Source organism: Trichomycterus rosablanca, chromosome 25 (assembly GCF_030014385.1).
Source record: "Trichomycterus rosablanca isolate fTriRos1 chromosome 25, fTriRos1.hap1, whole genome shotgun sequence".
NCBI classification, from domain to species: domain Eukaryota; kingdom Metazoa; phylum Chordata; class Actinopteri; order Siluriformes; family Trichomycteridae; genus Trichomycterus; species Trichomycterus rosablanca.
The window spans coordinates 7,262,737-7,286,085 of NC_086012.1; the positions used below are offsets into that span (position 1 = coordinate 7,262,737).

At 42.1% G+C, this 23,349-nt stretch overlaps 1 protein-coding gene across 1 annotated transcript in view; it reads left to right on the forward strand.

Moving 5' to 3' along the window:
• The window catches only part of yeats2 (YEATS domain containing 2), a 63,706-nt gene that overhangs the window by 33,649 nt on the left and 6,708 nt on the right, over positions 1-23,349 (forward strand). The window contains exons 16-28 of the mRNA XM_062987528.1: positions 349-510; positions 2,298-2,404; positions 7,985-8,128; positions 9,627-9,791; positions 10,257-10,563; positions 11,624-11,758; positions 15,615-15,689; positions 15,789-15,939; positions 17,414-17,490; positions 17,578-17,657; positions 17,764-17,965; positions 19,808-20,046; positions 21,295-21,369. Of these exons, the coding sequence (XP_062843598.1) occupies positions 349-510; positions 2,298-2,404; positions 7,985-8,128; positions 9,627-9,791; positions 10,257-10,563; positions 11,624-11,758; positions 15,615-15,689; positions 15,789-15,939; positions 17,414-17,490; positions 17,578-17,657; positions 17,764-17,965; positions 19,808-20,046; positions 21,295-21,369 (1,919 nt within the window). The remainder of the gene's footprint in view (positions 1-348; positions 511-2,297; positions 2,405-7,984; positions 8,129-9,626; positions 9,792-10,256; positions 10,564-11,623; positions 11,759-15,614; positions 15,690-15,788; positions 15,940-17,413; positions 17,491-17,577; positions 17,658-17,763; positions 17,966-19,807; positions 20,047-21,294; positions 21,370-23,349) is intronic.

Below are 23,349 nucleotides of genomic sequence, written 5' to 3' on the forward strand. Positions count from 1 at the left end.
ATGTTCTCCCTGTGTCCACGTGGGTGAATTGGAGACGCTAGATTGTCCAGAATTGTGTTCGATGTGACCTTGTGGGCTGATGGACCTTGTGTAGTGAGTGACTACCGTTACTGTCATGAATGTAACCAAAGTGTAAAACATGACGTTAAAATTCTAATAAACAAACAAACAAACCAAGCTCCTCCAAATTTCATTTTAGCTGTACAGGTGTGTGTTTTATTGTTATGTAGTCACGTAAGTCAAATTTTTTTCTTCTAGTGTTTTGGGATTTTATTTTTGACCAACAGGACGTAATATTGTTGCTACTTTTTTAACCTGGTGTCATTTTTATGTCTGTGTTTTCCTCAGTCATGGCAACCCTGCAGCTACCGGTGAACAACCTGGCTAACTTAGCCAACCTGCCCCCGGGTACAAAGCTCTACTTAACCACGAACAGCAAGAACCCTTCAGGCAAAGGCAAACTGCTACTCATCCCACAGGGAGCCATCCTACGAGCCTCAAATAGCGCAGGTCAGCGCACATACACCGACTGAACTCTGTCATTATGATGAATTCCCACCATGCACGTATTATACTTCTCTTCCTGATTTCATTTTTCAACTTTTTCCCTCGGTTTGTTTTCGGATTATTTGATCTTAATGGAATCTCGTATTTTCCTATATTTATTTTGTGTAACATCATGGGTTTAATGGTCCTGAACCTTCACTTAACTAATACAAGTACAACGAAAATATTTAGACAAACGTACTTAGAATTTATTGCCTGCAAAATGCACTCCAAAAAGTTGGGACAGAGTCATGTTTACCCCTGTGTTACAGAGAACTAGGTATAATTGGTGTTACAGTTTTACAAGTGGAATCTTTGCCCATCGCATGATATAAGACTTTAGCTGCTTAACAGTCCATGGTCACCGCTGTCTGATTCCATTTGCAGCATTTAGCAGACGCTTTTATCCAAAGCGACTGAATACAATCTAAGCAATTGAGGGTTAAGGGCCTTGTTCAAGGCCCCAACAGTGGCAGTTTGGCAGTGGTGGGGCTTGAACAGGCAACCTTTTAATTACTAGTCCAGTACTTTAACCACTTAGCTACCACTGCCCTACTTTGATTCTCCACTTTATAATGCATGATAGGGCTCTCGGGCGGAGCATCGGTTTATCTGCCAGTTGTCCGTACAGACGTGATTGGCTATGTTTGAAATGGGGTTTTATGGCAAAAGCTCTTTGATGGACTGATGCCATGTCCAGGGTATTTCTGCCATGAACCCAGTGTTTCCTGGTGGAACCAGACTCATGGCGACCCTGACCAGAATAAAAGTGGTTTATGAAAATACACTGATCAGCTGTAACATTAAAACCACCTACTGGTTTCTACACACACTGTCCATTTTATCAGCTCCACTTACCGTATAGAAGCACTTTGTAGTTCTACAATTACTGACTGTAGTTCATCTGTTTCTATACTTTTTTCACCTTGCTTTCACCCTGTTCTTCAATGGTCAGGACCACCACAGAGCAGGTATTATTTAGGTGGTGGATCATTCTCAGCACTGCAGTGACACTGACATGGTGGTGGTGTGTTAGTGTGTGTTGTGCTGGTATAAGTGGATCAGACACAGCAGCGCTGCTGGAGTTTTTAAATACCATGTCCACTCACTGTCCACTCTATTACACACTACTACCTAGTTGGTTGACCTTGTAGATGTTAAGTCAGTGATGATCGCTCATCTACAGTATTGCTGCAGTTTGAGTTGGTCTAGACCAGGGGTCGGCAGCCTTTAACACCCAAAGAGCCATTTGGACCCGGTTTCCACGGAAAAGAAAACACACTGGGAGCCGCAAATACTTTTTGACATCTAAAATGAAGATAACACTGTATATATTGTTTTTTTACCTTTACGCTTTGTATAAACAACTATAGTGTGTTGCTTATGAAATCCGTGGGTTGCCGACCCTTGGTCTAGACCTTCATCAGTGGTCACAGGACACTGCTCTCGGGGCTCTGTTGAATGAATATATTTTTGGTTGGTGGACTATTCTCAGTCCAGCAGTGACAGTGAGGTGTTTAAAAACTCCATCAGCGCTGCTGTGTCTTATCCACTCATACCAGCACGACACACACTAACACACCACCACCATGTCGGTGTCACTGCAGGGCTGAGAATCATCCATTATAAGGTGGTCATAATGTTATGGCTGATCGGTGTACATTTCCAATATGAAACAAATCTGGACTGCAGGCAGGCTATTTGTCTGCAGAGTCATTAAGTGGGCTCACGCCCTTTTTCTTTCTCTATAGGTCATCAGTCTCAGGGTTCTTCATCTAGTTCTGCTCAATCCTCCAGCAGCAGCTCCGGATCTACCAGCCTATCCTGCACCTCCTACATACTTAAACAGACTCCACAGGTAACACATTCATTCTCTTACATCAGTGCTTACATCCATTTAAGGTCAGTATACACCGACGAGGCATAACATTATGACCATTGACAGGTGAAGTGAATAACACTGATTATCTCTTCATCACGGCACCTGTTAGTGGGGGGGATATATTAGGCAGCAAGTGAAAATTTTATCCTCAAAGTTGATGTGTTAGAAGCAGGAAAAATGGATAAGCGTAAGCATTTGAGCGAGTTTTACATGGGCCAAATTGTGATGGCTAGACGACTGGGTCAGAGCATCTTCAAAACTGCAGCTCTTGTGGGGTGTTCCCGGTCTGCAGTGGTCAGTATCTATCAAAAGTGGTCCAAGGAAGGAACAGGGTCATGGGCGGCCAAGGCTCATTGATGCACGTGGGGAGCGAAGGCTGGCCCGTGTGGCCCGATCCAACAGACGAGCTACTGTAGCTCAAATTTCTGTTAAAGTTAATGCTGGTTCTGATAGAAAGGTGTCAGAATACACAGTGCATCACAGTTTGTTGGATATGGGGCTGCAAAAAGGGAACTAACACAATATTAGGAAGGTGGTTATAATGTTATGCCTGATCAGTGTATTTCAATATAAGTTGTTCATATGTCAGCGGTGCTGACGATCAGCCGATCGTGCGTCTACAAAGACATGATTGGCTGTGTCTGGCAGGACAGCCTACTCATCTGGAGGTGCACTCTCAGTGCTGGTCCCAAGCAAGGATAAAAGAAAGAGGGTTGTGTCAGAAATGGCATCCGGTTTGAAGAGATGTGCTAAGTCAGATGTGCGGACCAGAATGGTCCACTGTGGCGACCCCTAAATGCGGGAGCAGCTGAAATTCTATAGGTTCAGTATAATAAATAAACATATTTATATAAACAGAACAATAAGAAATCCAATGTTGCCAATTATCCAATAAACATGCATTTTCTGTTCATGTGAGAAGTAAGGCAGTGTGGCTCATTCAGTCATTTTGCCTTCATGTAATGAGCAGTTCTTCTTTTTACATAAAGCAACTTATTACACTGTTTACTAAACACTGTGATTCTTCTCCATTTAAAATATTTAATGTTCTTAATCCATCATGTGTTTTTTATATATTTGTTTCTGGAAACATCCAGTGTTAATATCCGCAGCTCTCAAATTACTGTACTGTAATTTTCCCCAGAACCATATTTTCACTGAGCATATTAAATTATAGCAGTTTGAAATGCAACCAGCAATTTGTTTCCCCGCACATGCACAGTTGCAGAAATCTGAAATCTAATAATGATTTTTAAAAGGAAATATGCTCATTATATAACTTGAGGTCTGAACTGGCCTGCTTCTCAAACCTGCTGCTGTAAGACTTTTTCTCTGTTTGCTTGACTCGGCAGTATGCCAGCTTTATTCATCCTGCGTGCCAGTCGCAGTGTGAAGCCTCGTTTGAACTCCACCACCAATAAGATTTACATATTGTGATCTGTCTTAAGTTAGACCTACTTTCAGTGTTCTGTAAATGTAGAAGTGGGGCTGTGGTGAAGCTGCAGGAGGTTGGAGTGTTTGAGAGAATCAGAATATGAGGGTAAGGATTTAAACTTAACGGCATAATTAGGGTGTACACTGATCAGCCATAACATTAAAACCACCTTGTTTCTAGACTCACTGTTCATGTTATCAGCTCCACTTACCATATAGAAGCACTTTGTAGTTCTACAGTTACTGACTTTAGTCCATCTGTTTCTCTGCATGCTTTCACCCTGTTCTGCAATGGTCAGGACCCCCACAGGACCACCACAGAGCAGGTATTATTTAGGCGGTGGATCATTCTCAGCACTGCAGTGACACCGACATGGTGGTGGTGTGTTAGTGTGTGTTGTGCTGGTATGAGTGGATCAGACATAGCAACGCTCACCGTCCACTCTATCAGACACTCCGACCTAGTTGGTCCACCTTGTAGATGTAAAGTCAGAGACGATCGCTCATCTGTTGCTGCTGTTTGAGTTGGTCATCTTCTAGACCTTCATCAGTGGTCACAGGACGCTGCCCACGGAGTGCTGTTGGCTGGATGTTTTTGGTTGGTGGACTATTTTCAGTCCAGCAATGACAGTGAAGTGTTGAAAAACTCCAGCAGCGCTGCTGTGTCTTATCCACTCATACCAGCACGACACACACTAACACACCACCACCATGTCAGTGTCACTGCAGTGCTGAGAATGATCCACCACCTAAATAATACCTGCTCTGTGGTGGTCCTGGGAGAGTCCTGACCATTGAAGAACAGCATGAAAGGGGGCTAACAAAGCATGCAGAGAACAGATAGACTACAGTCAGTAATTGTAGAACTACAAAGTGCTCCTATATGGTAAGTGGAGCTGATAAAATGGACGATGTGTGTAGAAACAAGAAGGTGGTTTTAATGTTATGGCAGATAGTTCTGGTGGGTACTGGAGTAGTACAACCCCCAAGACTGCCAAGTTGCCCCTGTTGGACCCCTGAGCAAGGCTCGGAACCCTCAACTGCTTGGATTATATTCGGTCACAATTGTAAGTCGCTTTAAAAAAGGCATCTGCTAATTTGAAGGCTGCCAAATTAAAAGCTGGTTTCCCTACTGGTAAGTTGCCTGAGCCCAGCAAGAGACAGTCTGCATCAGAGCAGACAAAGAAAAAGTAAAACCAGGAGTGTTGTTCTTTGTAATGATAAACATTAATAAACATAATTATACGCAAGTAGGAAAAAGTTTTATAAAGATATTTGTTATTGCTATGCCACATCTACATCTTTGGACTCTCCACAATTTGTCAATTCAGTTCTGTGCTGCAAGCTGTTGCTTTAGGACTGTAGTGAAAAAATTAGGTCACGTGATCAGAAAACAAAGATTGGAGAATTTATTGGCACAATCGTGGGTTCTTACAGCAGTATATTAGCTGAAGAACGAAGAACAGAACTTTAGGCCTTCCTTTTATACTGCTCTAGGGCACCCAGGTGACAAAGCGGGATATTCCGCTAGCACACCAGCACGAGTTTCTGAACTCATCCGTTCGAAACTCGCTGTTGCCACCGGTCGGCTGGGCGCCATCTGGCGGGCATAATTGGCAGTGCCTGCAGCAGATACTAATTGACCACCGTATCTGCAGGGTGGGGGCCAGACTATGTGTGGGTGGGTGGGTGGGTCTTCGTACGCTGTGTAAGGACCCTGATTGGCGGAGGAGACGCCAGTGCAGAATGCATGGGCGAGAAGAGGAGGACTGTGCACGTGTCGGAAGAGGCGTGTAGAGCGACGTGCTCTCCTTGGATGCAATCTGGTATCTCTCAGCAGCGGAAGACAAAAATTGAAGGAAGAAATGGGGAGAAAATGCATAAAATAAATACATAAATAAATAAATACTGCTCTAGTCACATTACAGTTTTAGCACTTTCTCTAAAGCTTAGGTGTAAACCATTCTGTGGTAACTGTTGTTTCTTATCTGAATACAACATCTTGTAACAGCTTATTAGAATAAAAAAAGAATGCCTTTATTTGTCAGTTATACATATACAGACAGACAGTACAACGGAATTTGAACTTGTTTATAGCTGGGGTCAGAGCGCAGGGTCAGCCATTGTACGGGGCCCCTAGAGCAGTGTTTCTCAACCTTTTTTCAGTCACGGCACCCTTTAAAAGTATGCAAAATCTCAAGTCACCCCAGTCTAAAATGTATTAAAAAACGTACACTCTGCATTCCTTGGACTGCTAACACACACGGACACACACCATAAGGTGTCATTTAGGGAGGGAGGGGTAAACTTGACTTACTTTTAATGTGAAACCTGAGCCTGGGATGATGCACACAATCACCTATTCTGGCAGGGATGGATGAGAGGCAGACACTGAGCCCCTGGTCCAGAGCCCTCAGTCACCCCTGTACTTGTTCTTGATGCAAGTTACGCTCGAAAAGCTCAGTTCATGCCATGAAAAAATCAGATTTACCATAATTAAACAAGTTTATAGTTTATTTCTCAATTATTTGTCATTATAAGAGCACTGCTTCTTTTCTGCATGTTCTCTCTGTAGCTCGGTTACGGCTCTCTCAACTCAAACTCAAAAGAAGCTTTATTTGCATGACAAATAAAGACATTCATATTGCCTAAGCAAGTTAGAGAGAAATAATAAAAATAACAGTAAGAAAGAACAAATATATACAAAACAGCACTTTGAATGTAAATGTGCTTTATAAATAAATTACTTACTTACTAAAACATATAGTAAAAAATATTATATTAATAAAAACAGTGCAAAATAACAATTATAATATTTACAGTAATGAGGTAGTAATAACGATCAGTCTCTCTCTCTGTGTGTGTGCGCACCTTAACTGATCGTTATTACTACCTTATTAATGTAAATATTATAATTTTTATTGTTAATATTTTGCACTGTTTTTATTATTATTTTATTCTATTTTATATTTTTGCACATGTAACTGTTTTGTATATATTTGTTCTTTCTTACTGTTATTTTTATTATTTCTCTGTAACTTGCTTTGGCAATACGATTGTCCTTATTTGTCATGCCAATAAAGCTTCTTTTGAGTTTGTGTGTGTGTGTGTGTGTGTGTGTGTGTGTGTGTGTGTGTCGCTTGCTCTCTGCTTTCCGTTTTCGGATTTGAATTTCGACAATAAACAGCTCTTATTATGACTGATTAATTCCCTTCACTGATGGAAGCGGAATGGGTGGATTACAGTCGATAAGAATTGCGCAGAAATAAAAAGATATACATATATAGCGGCTTCCAGAGGCGCGACTCGGTTCCTTTTGTTCATTTTAAAGAGCCGTTCAATAGAATCGGATCGTTCGCAAACGACTCACTATTAGAATATTTTTGACGGCACCCCGGTTGAGAAAGGCTGCCCTAGAGCAGAGAGGGTTAAGGACCTTGCTCAAGGGCCCAACAGTGGTTAACGACAGACATGTTGGTCTCTGTACTTTCCACTCCAGCCACACTTCCTCAACTAACAATATGACTATAAGGATTTAAAGCACAAGCAGCATAATACTAATAATCAGATTATACTAAGCATAAAATCTAACCTTTCCACTACAGGACTCACTGGTGTCATAGGGGTTTTGCCATATTCCAGAAATTGGATATCAAAATTTAGATTTTAAACATACACTGACGAGCAATCTGAGCTACAGGAGCTTGTCTGTTGGATCGGACCACATGGGCCAGCCTTCGCTCCCCACGTGCATCAATGAGCCTTGGCCACCCATGACCATGTCACCCACCGGTTTACCACTGTTCCTTCCTTGGACCACTTTTGATAGATACTGATCACTGCAGTATTTGGAGATGCTCTGACCCAGTCGTCTAGCCATCACAATTTGGCCCTTGTCCAACTCGCTCAAATCCTTACGCTTGCTCATTTTTCCTGCTTCTAACGAATCAACTTTGAGGATGAAATGTTCACCTGCTGCCTAATATATCCCACCTACTAACAGGTGACGTGATGAAGAGATAATCAGTGTTATTCACTTCACCAGTCAGTGGTCATAATGTTATGCCTGGTCAGTGTATTCTGATCCTGATTCCTTTGTGAATCTTGCTGTTGATCATTCAGGGCACGTTTCTGGTCGGCCAGCCGAGTGGTTCCGGAAAACAGGGCTCAAGCAGTTCGTCGGGTCACGGTGCGTCCAGCTCCACTTCGGTTACCCAGCAAGCCATTCGAGTCACAGCAGGACAAAAGGCTGCAATCTTGGCTCAGGTATGTATCAGAACAAATCGTGTGTATCAAAGGGGTGTGAGAAATCTAAGTAATGTATATTCTTTATTCATGTTTTTCTCTAATATAAAGCCTAATACTGTAATTAGGAGGGTTGCCCTGGAGACCTAAAGTCTTAGGCTAATTATTAAGGTCTTCAGAATATTTAAATAGTAGTATGCTAACTAAAATGCAGCTCACATGCAGATTTGTAGAAATCTCTCACATAAATAATAATAATAAATATATTAAAAATCCACATAGATGCCCAACAGACCAGCTTTTGTCCAATCCTATTGGCTGTTTAATCCAGGAGCTAACCACCTCTGTATAAAATATGCAGTATTTAGACTTTGTAACCCCCTTACTTGATTTTCACTGTTAGATTCACATTCGATTCGTCCCGGGCCAGCTGTGCTCTCAAATAAGATCTGTGGAATGGTTGGCTCTAAACAACCCTGAAAACAAGACTGCCTGTGTCCACATACTTTTAGAAACTGGTCTGTTTAACACCTGATGAGTGTGTACACCAACAAAACAATCTTGATCTTTTAAATGAATGTTAGGAAATAGGCTTACCATTTGATTTAGATTTACATACTTTCTTATTGGTAATGGGAATTATAGAACATGCCAGTGATGTCTTGGGTTGTGTCCTAAACTGCATTCTTTATGCTACATATTATGTAACAACTATACAGTTGGTAGGTCACTAATCAGACACAATTTTTTTTAATGACTCTAGTCTTATCCAATTATCCTGATTGCATTACTCTTCACCTCTACCAATACAACCCTCCACTGCTGACTGAGGAGCTTCGCAACTGACACACGCCCCCTCCTGCAGATCAGCCTTGTGCATAGAGAACCACACCCTGATCAGCATTATTCCCCAACTTTGCGCAGGCGCCATCAATCAGCCAGCAGGGGTCATAATTGCACCAGTTATGAGGAACCCTGAACAACAGCCAATCGTTGTTCATGTGGCCGCCCAGCCCAGCCGGATGGCAGAGATTCAAATATTGTCAAATATTGACCCTAGTTGGACTTTTACCCACCTTTAATTGTGTGGCGTAATGGTAAGAGCCACACTGCTGGTAACACGCTGCTGGAGTTCGGGATGTGTGAATCCCAGGCTGGGCTCACAATTACAGAAAAACCATGGCCTACATGAACCCAGCCATTGGGGGGGGGGATACATCAGTGCACCCTTAGTTCTGGTCTCAAGCCTGGGTAAATAGGAGGGTTGTGTCAGCAAGGATATCTGGCATACAAACTGTGCCAAATTAAATGTGCAAAAGATTGGGCCACTGTGGCAAGTCCTAACGGGGGAACATTCATCATTCATTCATAATGTTATAGGTCAAGCCTTGCCTTTAAAGACTGCTTCAAAACAGACGGGTGGATCACATGCCCTTTAGTTACATTTCATTTGCCTCTTTAAAGCTTATTGTTTGGTGGGACTTTGCTTATCCGTTATGTTGTGGGGTTTGATTGGCAGGTGGTAGGTGGTTCCCAGGGCTCTCAGGTAAAGCTGTCTGAAGGTTCGGTGAAAACAGCAGCCGGGCATCTGTCCAAACCGGGTGGAACCACTTTGAGAATGACTGGGGGAATCATCACTGCCACGACTCCAAGTGCAACTGCTGCTGCCACGACCTCTCAACAGGTGAGACACATCCAGTTACATCTGGCATTTGCAAACTCCTGGCAACCATAGGGATTTCTGTAATTGTATTAATCCTTCTTGTTGCTGGCTGTCCTCTTTCTCTTTTACCTTCTACTATTCCGAGCATAATTTTCTTTTCCAGTGAATTGTCCAACAAAAGAGCTTCAGGCTGGTTGTCTGGCATTTGAGTGAGAGGTTAGATTTGATTTGGTCAAGGATCCATTTGTTTTCTTTGCCATCTTTCAAATGATACTCTCCAAAGTCTTGCCAAAACCAGTGTTTAAAGGCATAGATATACTTCCTGTCCTGCTTTTGAGTGCCTTTCGACCTGGGGACACTAAACCAACTGTCTTCCTGTTGTACTAAAGTGGTCTACCATCATCGTCCCCTGCGAAGTTGAATAGATGTCATTGTATAAATAGCATTTTTACTAATTCTGTCATTGTCTTGTGTTTCACCCTCCAGCCTGCAGAAGGAGCCAGTGTATCTTCAGGTACTAAGTCAGCAACACAGCACTCTGTCCTGGTGCCAGCCAATCAGGCCGCAGTGATAAATGCCGCCAAGAGTGCTAGCTCAGCGGCTAACTTGGTGAAAGGCACTGGCGCTGTCGTAACAATGGCCAAGAGCGTCAACATGCCGCTCATCAGCTTGTCGAAGGGGGCAGGCACAGCAGTAGTAAGTGTGCCCAAAAGCTCCAGTCCCTCGCTGGTCAGTGCAGCATCCTTAGTGGGAGGAGCAACAGTCAGTGGAAAGGCAGCTGCTGCAATTTCAGGTATTCATTGTATATCTAAGTATCTTTTTTATTTACTGTATGTGTGAATATACACCGATCAGCCATAACATTAAAACCACCTCCTTGTTTCTACACACACTGTCCATGTTATCAGCTCCACTTACCATATAAGAGCATTTTGTAGTTCTACAATTACTGACTGTAGTCCATCTGTTTCTCTGCATGCTTTGTTAGCCCCTTTTCATGTTGTTCTTCAATAGTCAGGACCCCCACAGGACCACCACAGAGCAGGTATTATTTAGGTAGTGGATTATTCTCAGCACTGCAGAGACACTGACATGGTGGTGGTGTGTTAGTGTGTGTTGTGCTGGTATGAGTGAATCAGACACAGCAGTGCTGATGGAGTTTTTAAACACCTCACTGTCACTGCTGGACTGAGAATAGTCCACCAACCAAAAATATCCAGCCAACAGCACCCCATGAGCAGCGTCTTGTGACCGCTGATGAAGGTCTAGAAGATGACCAACTCAAATAGCAGCAATAGATGAGCGATCGTATCTGACTCCATCAGCGCTGCTGTGTCTGATCCTCTCATACCAGCACAACACACACTAACACACCACCACCATTGTCACTGCAGTGCTGAGAATCATCTACCACTCAAAAAATACTTACTCTTTAGTGGTCCTGAGAGAGTCCTGACCATTGAAGAACAGCATGAAATGGTAACAAAGCATGCAGACAAACAGATGGACAACAGTCAGTAATTGTAGAACTACAAAGTGCCCCATATATGGTAAATGGAGCTGATAAAATGGACAGTGAGTGTAGAAACAAGGAGGTGGTTTTAATGTTATGGCTGATCAGTATATATACACAAGGTTTCATTATATCTCCATACAGTTACATTGTTCGGTCACATCTATAACAGGGACAGACGTACAAATTAATTCATGATCTTTTTGTACTTGGTGTATGGTGGCTTTTATTTTATGTAGCTTGGACACACAGAGGTTGTAAATACTGTAAATATAAATCTGACTTGGCAGTTCTGAAGTAAGTTAAAAGCAGTATAAGTAAATATTTTTTTCCTCTGTAGAAATGTTAAAGCTCCACTCTGGACAGTCGAGCTCCCAACAGACAGTCTTGACCATCCCAGCAAACCAGCTCAAACAGCTCAGCATTAGCGGTGCATCGGCAGGACTGCAGACCATCCTCATGCCCGTGGGGAAAGGTAGGGGAAGGGTATTGCTCTGTTTTGGAAGTGTGATTGTCATCCATCTGTTTTTATTTGAATTTGAGTTTTGCACATGCCAATTGTGAATTAAAAAAACAAGAAATTAGAAATGCACAGAAAAAGTTTCTAATCAGGTGACGAGTAGAAACGCCAAAGCATTTTCAGGCCTAGCCACGTCATACATGTCATATTCACACATGCATAGACAGGTTATCACCACAGCAACATGATGCATGTTTGCATTGCATTGATTAGGGCTGTGCGATATCTCGATATGCTTTTGATAAGTGGCGATATACGATATGATACAATATAATGTAAACATAAAGTACAATAGCAGGCCACTGTCCACATTTTAGCTTATGTTATCTTAAAAACACAAAACACTATAGTTCTGATACATTCTGACAGAATTACAGTGTTTATATTTTGTATTATTAAAAACTGTATTTGTATTAATATCAACATATATTGATGTTATATCTATATATTATAATAAATGAGCATAAAAAAATCCCAAAAACGTTTACTATTTGATAATGCTTTGCTATCATTGCAATATGAAAGCGCACGGTAAACAGCAGAACCGCAACCCGGATCAACCACACAGCAGCATAAAATCATAACCACTGCTTACCTTCAAATTTAGGCCAAAAAAAGGCAATTCTTGTATGTTTCCAGAATATTTCTAGAATATATAATCCATTTCCAACTGTGTTTGTCCACCCATCTAATGAAAACCTTCTTAGATCATTTATTCTCTCAGCTTTTGCGGTAAAAAGCTGAAACTGATCATTCGTTCAGTAAACTGTCACTTATACAACAACCACTGAAGAGAGAGATTGAAATTCTGCCCAGAATCTGAATTCGAAAGCTCTGATTGGTTTGTACATTCTCTGAGTTGTTTTACGCAAAATGAATGAACCATACGGACTTTACCATCGATAAGAGCACATCTCCCTGATTCGATTCCAATTAATAATTTGTTTAAAAAGAGTCGTTTCTGACTCGCCCACCCACTCATATGTGAAGTAAAGCGTCCCGCGCAGCGCTTTTGTGCTTTTTAGTGTAAAAATTAATATCCAATATATTGATATTTGCAATGTACCTCCCAGCTCTACACACGATTGGATTTTTTTTTCTTTATGCACTTTCTCCCCTTTTTCTCCCTTTTAGCGCGTCCAATTGCCCCATTGCGTCATGCTTCCTCTCCACCAATGCCGATCTCTGCTGTGATTGAGGAGAACGAAGCTAACCCACGCCCCCTCCGACACGTGGGCAGCATGCCATATGCATCTTATCACCTACACTTTGACGAGTGCAGTGCAGCTTAGCTGCGTGTACGGAGGGACACACCCTAAGAGCACTCTTTGCTCATCTCTGTGCAGGCGCCATCAATCAGCCAGCAGAGGTCATAATTGCATTAGTCATGAGAGAGAGAGGGAGACCCTATCCGGCTTAGTCCCGCCCATATGAACAACAGGCCAATCGTTTTTCATGTGGCCGCTCAGCCTCAGCCGGCAAGGCAGAGCTGAGATTCGATACGATGTATTCGAGATCCCAGCTCTGAATCCAGTGTGACGATTGGAATTTTTACTGATTTCGGAATGATGGATTTTGCTGCTTGCACCCCCACGTATGGCCACAGGCTAGCAGTTACTGATTTTTTAGAAAGACTTCACACATATTAGGGAGCACGTCAATTCTGTAGTCTTTTACCTCTCATGACAGCTTGACTATAAAGTAGAGGTGATCACTTAGTACACAAGCATTCCGACTAGGCTTAATGCAGCACTTTTATTTTAAACCAGGTCTCTATGGCAGAGATGGGGACTCGAGTCTGCACACACAGCGACTTCAGACTCGACTCAGACTCGTTTCAAATGACTCGGACTCGACTCGTGACTCGCAAAAAATGACTTGTAGACAACAAAAGTCAGCAGCATGGGTTAACATTAGTTACCTGTGACTTGACTTGGACTCTAGCCTAAAGACTCGTGACTTGACTCGGACTCTAGCCTAAAGACTTGTGACTTGACTCGGACTCGTATTTTTTGACTTGTGAACATCTCTGCTCTGTGGCAATGCACACTTTTTTTATCATTGTTATTTTTCTACCATCTATTTACTCTAGTTTGTGCTTTTGGGCTTTTAAGAGACATTTTTAAACTGCAGGATTAGGCCATGAACACTTGTACTTCTGAGTAGAAGCTTTCTGTACTGTATCCTGTGCACTGGGTTTAAATCTGTGTATCTGATGTCCTACTAGCTAGCTCAGATTGATTTGTTCTTTTGTCCAGAAGCAACATGATAGCCAGCCCAGATTCTGTGTGTGGGAACGGACAGCTGAATCACAGAGTTCGATAAGCTGTTTCCTGTAATGATCGTTCTGTTGCCATAGCAAGAGAGTGCAGTCAAGAACAGAACGACTGTGGGGAGTTAGATTAGGATGGAGGTTTGTAATGAATCTCCAAGCAAAGAGATTAAATAATGTGGACATTGGCAGCATCCACAAAAATGTGCACATTTATTTCAACCCCTTCACTTTTTGCACACTTTGTTGTGGATTTGATTTTATAATTACAGCTGCCATTTTTACCCATAAATCTACATTTCATTTACTTCATCACACATAATAAGATAATTGTAGAGTTTTATGGTAAAAAATTTTTTTTAATTAAAACTCAAAAACTATGCCACTCAGGTGGCACAGCAGTAAAAACACACGCTGTTCACCAGAGCTGAGATCTCGAATACATCGTATTGAATCTCGGCTCTGCCTGCCTGCTGAGGCTGAGCGGTCACATGAACAACGATTGGCCTGTTGTTCAGATAGGGGCGGGATTAAGCCGGATGGGGACTCTCTCTCAGACTAGTGCGATTACAACCTCTGCTGGCTGGTTGGTGGCGCCTGCACGGAGATGGGAAAGGAGTGCGGTAGAGGGTGTGGCTCTCCGTACACAGCGCTGTACTGCACTGCACTCGTCAAGTGTAGGTGGTAAGATGTTCGATTGCTGTGCATGTGTCGGAGGGGGCGTGGAGCAGCCTTGTCCTCCCCAATCAGGAGCAGGGACCAGCATTAGTGAGAAGATGATTAACGGGCAGAAATTGGATGCGCTAAAGTGGGAGAAAAAGGGGAAAAAAAACTCAAAAACTGGAACCTTTATTCACAAACATTTTAGACCCTTTATTTAATATTTTATGGACGCCCCTGTGGCAGCAATTTCAGCTGCAAGACTTCTTAAATACGTCTCTACAGGCTTTGCAGTCCTGGATTTAGGCAGTTTATCATATTTTTCATAGCAGATCCTCTCACAGTTTGTCAGATTAGATGGTGAACTGCTCGTCCCGGGTCTCTTCACAGCTGTTAGATGTGGTTTTAATCTGGTCTTTGGCTGGGCCACTCAAGAACATTCAGATACCTGCTTCAAAGTCACTTCAGTGTGGTTTTGATTGTATGATATGGGCCATTGTCCTATTAAAAGGTAAATGTTGCCCCAGTCTAAGTTTGTCTGCACTTTTTTACAAGTCGTCCTGTCCCTGAACCCACAAAGCATGATGCTACCAGTCCAGTCCATTCTAGTCCAGTTGATGTGCAGACTTAGTACCTAAAAACTGCATTTTTGGGATTAAAACCCACAGCTCCTCCCACTAGGCTCCCACTGTTGCTTGCAAGTTTTTTGGGATCCCAGTAATGCTGAGGTGTGATGTGATCTGACTAAACATTTAGTTTCTAACCATCCTCTATATTTATTACTGATTAAAACTAATATTGAGTTAGATCTAGGTCTAAATGTTTTATCCCTAACACTAAGCCTTAATTGAGTCAAACTTTGTGTTTGTGTTTCACTAGTACATTCTGGCTCTAAAGCTGCATCAGGTGCTCAAAGTGGAGCTGTTCCCTCTACGTCCTCCCCCTTAGCTCAAGGTAAACCCTACTTGCATCAAAAATGCATCAAGACATGAGACATGCGAAATTAGGGAATTTGATGCTTAACCAATATCTGTGTGTTTTGTTTGTGTGTAGTTAAGACAGAGCCAGGCGTGTCCAGCTCTTCCTGCACGACCCCAGTCACACCTACATCTACACCCCTACCTGCAGTGTCTACCCCTCTGCCCACAACCACCTCTGTCAAAGTGGAGCAAGGGACAGAGACCACAATGCATGAACTCATCAAGTAAGAACACATCACGTGAAGAAATTGCACAGTGGGGATGCAGCAGGGATGTATTTTAGGGCCACTGTTATTCAACCGCTTTACCAGTGATCCCTTATCTCTGTATATACTGGTGTGAAAAATTCTCACATAACCAAGGATGACGCATAGACCAAGTCATACCCACAATGCAAAATCGGCCACACCATAATAACCAGACTAATTTACAAGACAAAAGCCTTAGGAATCAATAATGAGGCTGAGGATAAAGGTTTGATATGTATATATTTTATTAACAAGCAAGCAAAATACTCTATAGGACCTTTCAGCAGACAATACTAATCTATGCAACACATAGCAAAAGGAAAAAGAACAAGAACAGCCTCACTGATCAGCTGTTTAAAATAATCATTCTGCCACCTCTAGACTGGGAAGCACGTGCAGTCTTGGCAGGAGCTCAACTGATCAGGAAACATATTGGGCAGCGCCTGACAAGCTAAGGCGCAACCTCAGATTTTATACCAAACTTATATCTTTTGCGCAAGTGAGACAGAGGCTCTGGCCAGGTGCTCAACCTCGCCTACCAAAGCATAAATTATATAAGTAACATCTGTGCCAATATGTAAAAAAAAATGATATAAGCAGGTCAGGATGAGGTGACGGACAATATACTCAGGACCAAGCTACATTTCCAATACACCCACCAACACCTGATAAAAGGAGAAAAAAACCCAACCTGTGAAATTTGCCAAACACCTATTACAATAAAGCACATCCTGAAAGAATGCTCCAAATACACAAAGGAAAGACAACAAGTACTTATGCCTGAAACCAAATTCCTACACAAGACAACACAAGAGCAGTTTTAACCTCAGCCATGAAAATGAAAAATATAAAATGGACCCAGGATTTGAATTTCAGCTTCTGTATGTTGCGAGGTGTTTTGTTCTCTGGTGGATCTTGGTATCATTTCTTCTGCACATGATCTACATAATCTTTATAGACCGGTTGATCAATGTCTGGTTCTGACGCCTACATGCCCATTGTAGGTCGGAGTTAGCATGGGCACTTTAACTGGCTGCAACTACGCAGCCTAATACACACAAGTTCATTGCAATGTTTGTTGGTCTGTACCGGACTCATTTATGTCCTCTGGAATTAATGAAGCTTGGTTCCTTTACACCGTCAGTGTCAGTGGTTTGCGGCTTGTCCTATTTCTGACCAAAGTCGGTGGGTACCATATCAGCACTGGGAAGCACTGTCGCCTCACAGCAAGACGGTCTTGGGTTCGATCCCAGGTGGGGCGGTCTGGGTCCCACAGTCCAAAGACATGCAAGTGAAGTGAATTGAAGACACTAAATTGTCCATGACTGTTCGATATAACCTTGTGAACTGATGAACCTTGCGTGATGAGTGACTACCGTTTCTCATGTAGGCCTATTCTCAGTTTTCAGAGGGTATCTTTATTTAGTCTGACTCTCTCTTTCTCTCTCAGCACTGAACATATTGAAACCCAGCTGCAACTTCTGACAGCTGCAGTGAAGAAGTTTCCCCTTATTGTCCCTGAGAAAAGTAAGCCAGTCTCTCTCACACACACACACATACAGAAAGAAAATGTATATTAACTACAGCACTGACTGTTCATGTGTGTTTTCTTAGATGAAGATTCGAACCCATTCTGTGCTACTTCGGTGGAGCAGTACTATTCCTGGAACATCGGAAAGCGGAGGGCTGCTGAGGTGTGTGTGTGTATGAGACAACTTAACAATTGCCTTAGAGACACAACATTGTATTAGTACATCTTTCAGTAAGTGTAATGTCCTCTCACATCTGTTGTGATTGCAGCTCCAGAGGGCAGTAGCGGTGAAGCGTCTGGTTCAGGACATCTTGGACCGAAACCCGCGGCTGCAGGCCATCAGCCCCCCCAAAACCAGAGAGGTGGTGCAGTGGTGCCGTCTCCGTGGTTACACGCCTCCTGATCCCGAACCTCAGCGCCTGGAGGAGGACTCCATAGAGGACATTCTTACACAGATAGACAGCGAGCCAGGTGTGTGTGTGTTCTAACTGTGTTTATTTACAGTTTGCTCCAGGATTATGGATTTCTCATTGTCACTCATTGTAAGTGAATTTCTCATTGTTACTTATTGATCTAAAGTGATCAGTCAGCCTATAACAGCAAGAAGACCATACCAGATTTTACTACTTTCAGACAAAATCATGCTGTTTATGCCACATTCTGACCCGAAAGTCTAAATAATTTGACCATGCAGTGTTTTCACAATCCTTCAGCTGTTCAGTTTCAGTAAAACTGTGCCCACTGTAGGCCCACCTAATATGCTGTCAGAAGAGCTTCGTCCATCAAGACAAACAGTCCTGTGGTATCTGCTACCGGGATGTTATCAGCAGGTCCTTAAACTTTTGTATGTTGCAAGGTGGCTTGTTCAATGGTGCGTCTTGGTACCATCTCTTCTGCAGGCAAATGGATGCATGCTCAGCCATCCACGTGATCTTCATTGGCCAATCTATCAGAGTCTGGTTCTGATGCCTGAATGGCCATTGTAGGTCATTTAAATCATGCTGTTTATGCCAAATTCAATAATATCAATGTCTGTAGTTTTAAATGGATCAGGTGTCCACATAGATTTGCCATATAGTGCATGTACACACAGTTGAGGTGAAAAGTTTACATACATTTAAATCTGGGTTAATAATAAACATACATCAGCTGTACATATGCACATATAGTTTCTTATTCTAAGAACCTCTACAAATATAGATCCGCCATGAATTAAAAGCTGCTGGAACATGGGTTACACTGTCTACAGCCAAGCAAGCATTAGATTGCCAATGGCAGTGTTCCTGACCAGAAGAAGACCACTGTTTCGTGTAGCTGATGCATTTTTTTATTGTAACGCAAGTGGCCTCTTCTAACAGGTGCAACCCAGGTTCCATCCCATCTAGCAGGAGCAGCATTGTTGGCACTGCAGTCTTGACTTGCAGTCTTTAACCTCGAGAGGGTAAACAGGCTTCCGTCAGAACCACCTCTGTTTTACAGAGAGTAGCTTTAGACCCTGGCACCCCTAATTATTACAGCATAACTAAAAGGGTGAGCGAGCAGGTAACAAGGTCAGAAGGCTTTCACAGGACATCAGCGCCCACCTTCCCCACCATCATCAAACCTGAGTGATCGGACTAGAGAGGCAGAACGACAGCAACCCAACATCACCATAAGTTTCTATGACCAAGAACCCCCAAGCTCTGCACCTTTGTCTATAGTTGGGGCGGGCAACTCTGGTCCTAGAGGTGAGAAGCCAGATGCAGCCAGAAGCCAACACACAGCGCCAGTAAATGAGAACATGAGAACACCAGATTGCCCAGACCCCAGACGTCCAGGACCGGGCACACACCCCTAGTTTATCAAAAGCCTGAGAAAATTGCCACATTTCACTGAAGTCATTAACTAACACTCATAAACTGACTGATAGAATAAATGGAAGCTACAATACACAGCACAGTCTAACCTAATAGTTGAATGTAAACCTAGAACATCCAGATCCAAAGATGACTCCTCATCAGTGTTTTGATCCCCCCCCCCCCGCGTCCACAGAATCCGAGTCATGTTTTTAGCTGCTTTAGAATTTTTTAACTAAGCGATTGCTAACTGAATTGCCATAGGATTGTGTTTTGATCATTCAAAACAAAAAGAGCATCTGCAGGAATGATGTCCCCTACAAGCAAATATGAACTTTTCACCTCAGCTGTATTTGTGTGCTGAAGAAAATTTCAATTAATCATTTTCTTTGTGAGTTATATTCATACTAAAGCCATAGCTTTAATGACCAGAAAGAAATGCCTGACAAAACCAGTAACTCAGTGTTTGTGTTTCTAGAGTGTCCCTGTACCCTAACTGACACTGAGGAACTGTGTCAGCGTCTGGAACAGCTGCAGAAGATTCTAAAAACGGAGCCGGAGGAGGAGAATGACGAGCCTGTAGACATAATCGCTGTGAAAGAGGTCAGCAGCAGCAAGGTGAAGGTCAAGCAGGAGCAGGACGAAGCAGAACAGGAGCCCAAATTCTTTCTGGGGTTATGCCCTTCCTCCCAGTTCATCAAAGATTCAGCTGAGCAGGTGATCATCACTCAGGTTCTCACTATATCACTTATGAGCTCATTTTACACTTTACTTAAGTAACTTATGTAAAAAAAAAAGTCTGAGCTGCCGAGGCTGTATAGTCTGATAACAGCATGTAAAAAAGACCTTAAAGGCTGCTCTTTGGCAAAGCGCAACTGTTTCACACTTTTCTGTACCCTTATGGTTGGATGGACGGGGTGGGTGGCATTGTCCACAAATACTGGGTTACCTTAACTGGTATCTGGTAATGACATGGCTTTGTGTTACTTACTGAATAGAACCCTCTTACACCAAAGCTCTCTTCTATGTGTCATACAATAAATCTGCTGAAATTATGTTTAAAAAACATATAGTAGTTTGTCAGTCCAGTATTTAAAGGATTCACTCACATATGCATGCTTATTACAGACTTCTTACTGCGCTATTGGCAGCACATTCATTTTGGAATAAGTTAAACTTCAGAATAGTTGAAGAAAAAAGAAGTGCAGTTTGTGAATTAATTTTAACCTGTATTAAAAAAACCCACTTATAAGATATTTGTTGTTTTACTTTCATCCTTATTGTTTTTTTATAAATATGATTTTATTTAATTGATTTCTGAAACGTGTTCCAAAATTGAAGCAATATAATTTAACTGTGTGCGTAAAGGGTGTTGCGCCTTTGCCCTTTGCGAAATGCAATCTCCAGGACTGATCCTGGTGCTTGTGTGACTGGGAAAAATCACAAAAACAGAATAGGACCATCCAGATGTTGTTTGTGCAAAATTCAGGGTACAGGATTTGTATTAGTGCCCTTGCACATCTGTGAGGGCACTGTTAATCCCGAAAGATTATATATACACATTTTGTGGCTACCTTCCAGACAGCATGTATTTAGTTTTTTGCAGGCTTAGTTCAACATGACAAATTCAAGTCACATTTGTAATGTTACAATGGCATGACTGCATAAACAGAGAGTGTGGGTGCTATACTGACCTGCCTGCAGTCCAAACCTGTCTCCTGTAGATTATGGAGCACAAACCATATGCTGACACAGCTAAAGACTTGCATAACAAAGGAAAATTAAATTGTGTTATAGAGGCAATCCTGAGGTTCTGTTTTTTCTTTATTCATAAAAATCAATACTGAGGTAACAGGTGGTAAGTAATGTAAGTAACTGGAGTAGAGTAAATATAGGTTTATGAATGTATGGTCTAACAATTCGACTGACTCCACTCCCTGCTTGTCTCTTTCTTTTCTCTTTTAGATTGGTGTGAGATCTCAACCAGTAGAGGTGGAGAAAAATGTATTTGCTCCAGTAATAGAAGCCATGATTCTAAAGGTTTGTATTCTATAATATAAAACTGAGCAGGGACGGTGGGTCCAATTTCATCAGGAAATACCCTGAACAGGGAGCCAGTCCATCGCATGGCTTTGGCTATTTCAACCCCCCTCATTTCTCAGACATGCCAGTTAATCGTGTCTGCACAGATCTCTGACCAGACTGAGTGTGGGATGGTTTCCCATCATGATTCCTGGTGAAACTGGAACTGCATCTCTGACCTGGATAAAGTGGATGATGAAAATAAATTGGAATAAAAGAGTGTATACTTTGGAAAACTAACTAGAGCATTTTTCTCTACATAAATAACCTGGGATTTGTCAAAAATTTACTACAAACTTTAGTATTCACTATGTGTAGTGCTCTAATTTGACGTACAGGGTTTCAAGATGGAGCCAAATGAAAGATTATGTTATTCTGTTATTGGGCATTTAAATTGTATTTACTGTTGTAATAGTACAAAGAGGGGTGACTTGGTGGGTAGCACTGTCGCCTCACAGCAAGAAGGACCTGGGTTCGATCCCCAGGTGGGGCGGTCCGGGTCCTTTCTGTGTGGAGTTTGCATGTTCTCCCCGTGTCTGTGTGGGTTTCCTCTGGGAGCTCTGGTTTCCTCCCACAGTCCAAAGACATGCAAGTGAGGTGAATTGGAGATACAAAATTGTCCATGACTGTGTTTGATATTAAACTTGAACAGATGAATATTGTGAGTAACTTCTGTTTCTGTCATGAATGTAACCAAAGTGTAATGTTAATGACGTTAAAATCCTAATAAATAAAATAAGTAGTATGAAGATATACTGAGCTTCATACATCTGTTTTATCATTTTCTTAGATGACGCTTATATTTGGGGCTTATATTTCGCAAATTTGGAATAAAAGTACCACATTTCACGGTAATTCAATCATTAAATTACACATAAATTGAATGGTAGAATGAACTGAAGCTATAATACACAGCACAGCCTACATTCCTAATGGTTGAGTGTAAACCTAGAACATCCAGCGATGGTGTGAGGCTTCATGTCTCAAAGACGAAAATTCTCGTCCTTGTTTTGACACCCCCCTCTGCGTCCACAGAATTAGTTAGGAGTTTTTCAAACTCAGTTACCCGAGTCGTGTTTTTAGCTGCTTTACATTTTGACATCATGGACATTTTGATTAAGCGATTGGTAACTGAATTGCTGTAGGATTGCTAAGACAGCCTTATAGTGCAGATTAACGAGTAAACGTGAGGCACTTGAACGCTACAGAAAAAAGCACTTGACAACACAAGCCTTGAAGTTAGAATTTTCATATTCATATTACACTGGAAAAGGCTCATTTCACGGTCATGAATTAGCTAGGGCCTTACTTATATTCCACAAAGATTAACCTTAATCTTTTCCTATCTTACGACCAGCACTGCTTTCTTTAGTCCATTACGACTGGTCCCTGGGAGGAACTCTTCTGGCCCATGGTCAGTAAGTGGTATGGGAAGTGTGTCCTTTCTGTAACTATTTATAGACTGCTTTTCCTTATAGGCTAATGGTATAACTATGGGTGGACTTTTACTGGATGAATAATTTATTTATTTATTTATTTATTTATTAGGATTTTAACGTTTTTTTAATGTTTTACACTTTGGTCACATTCATGACAGAACATGTAGTTACTCATTACACAAGATTCATCAGTTCACAAATTTAATGTCAAACACAGTCATGGACAATTTTGTATCTCCAATTCACCTCACTTGCACGTCTTTGGACTGTGGGAGGAAACCGGACCTCCCGGAGGAAACCCACACAGACACAGGGAGAACATGCAAACTCCACACAGAAAGGACCTGGAGCACCTGACCTGGGGATCGAACTTAGGACCTTTTTGCTGTAAGGCGACAGTGCTACCCACCCCACTGAGCACCCGTGCCTTCCCTACTGGATGAATAAAGGTTATCAGGACTAGTCCAAGGCACTTTTAATTTTCTAATGAGTTCAAAAC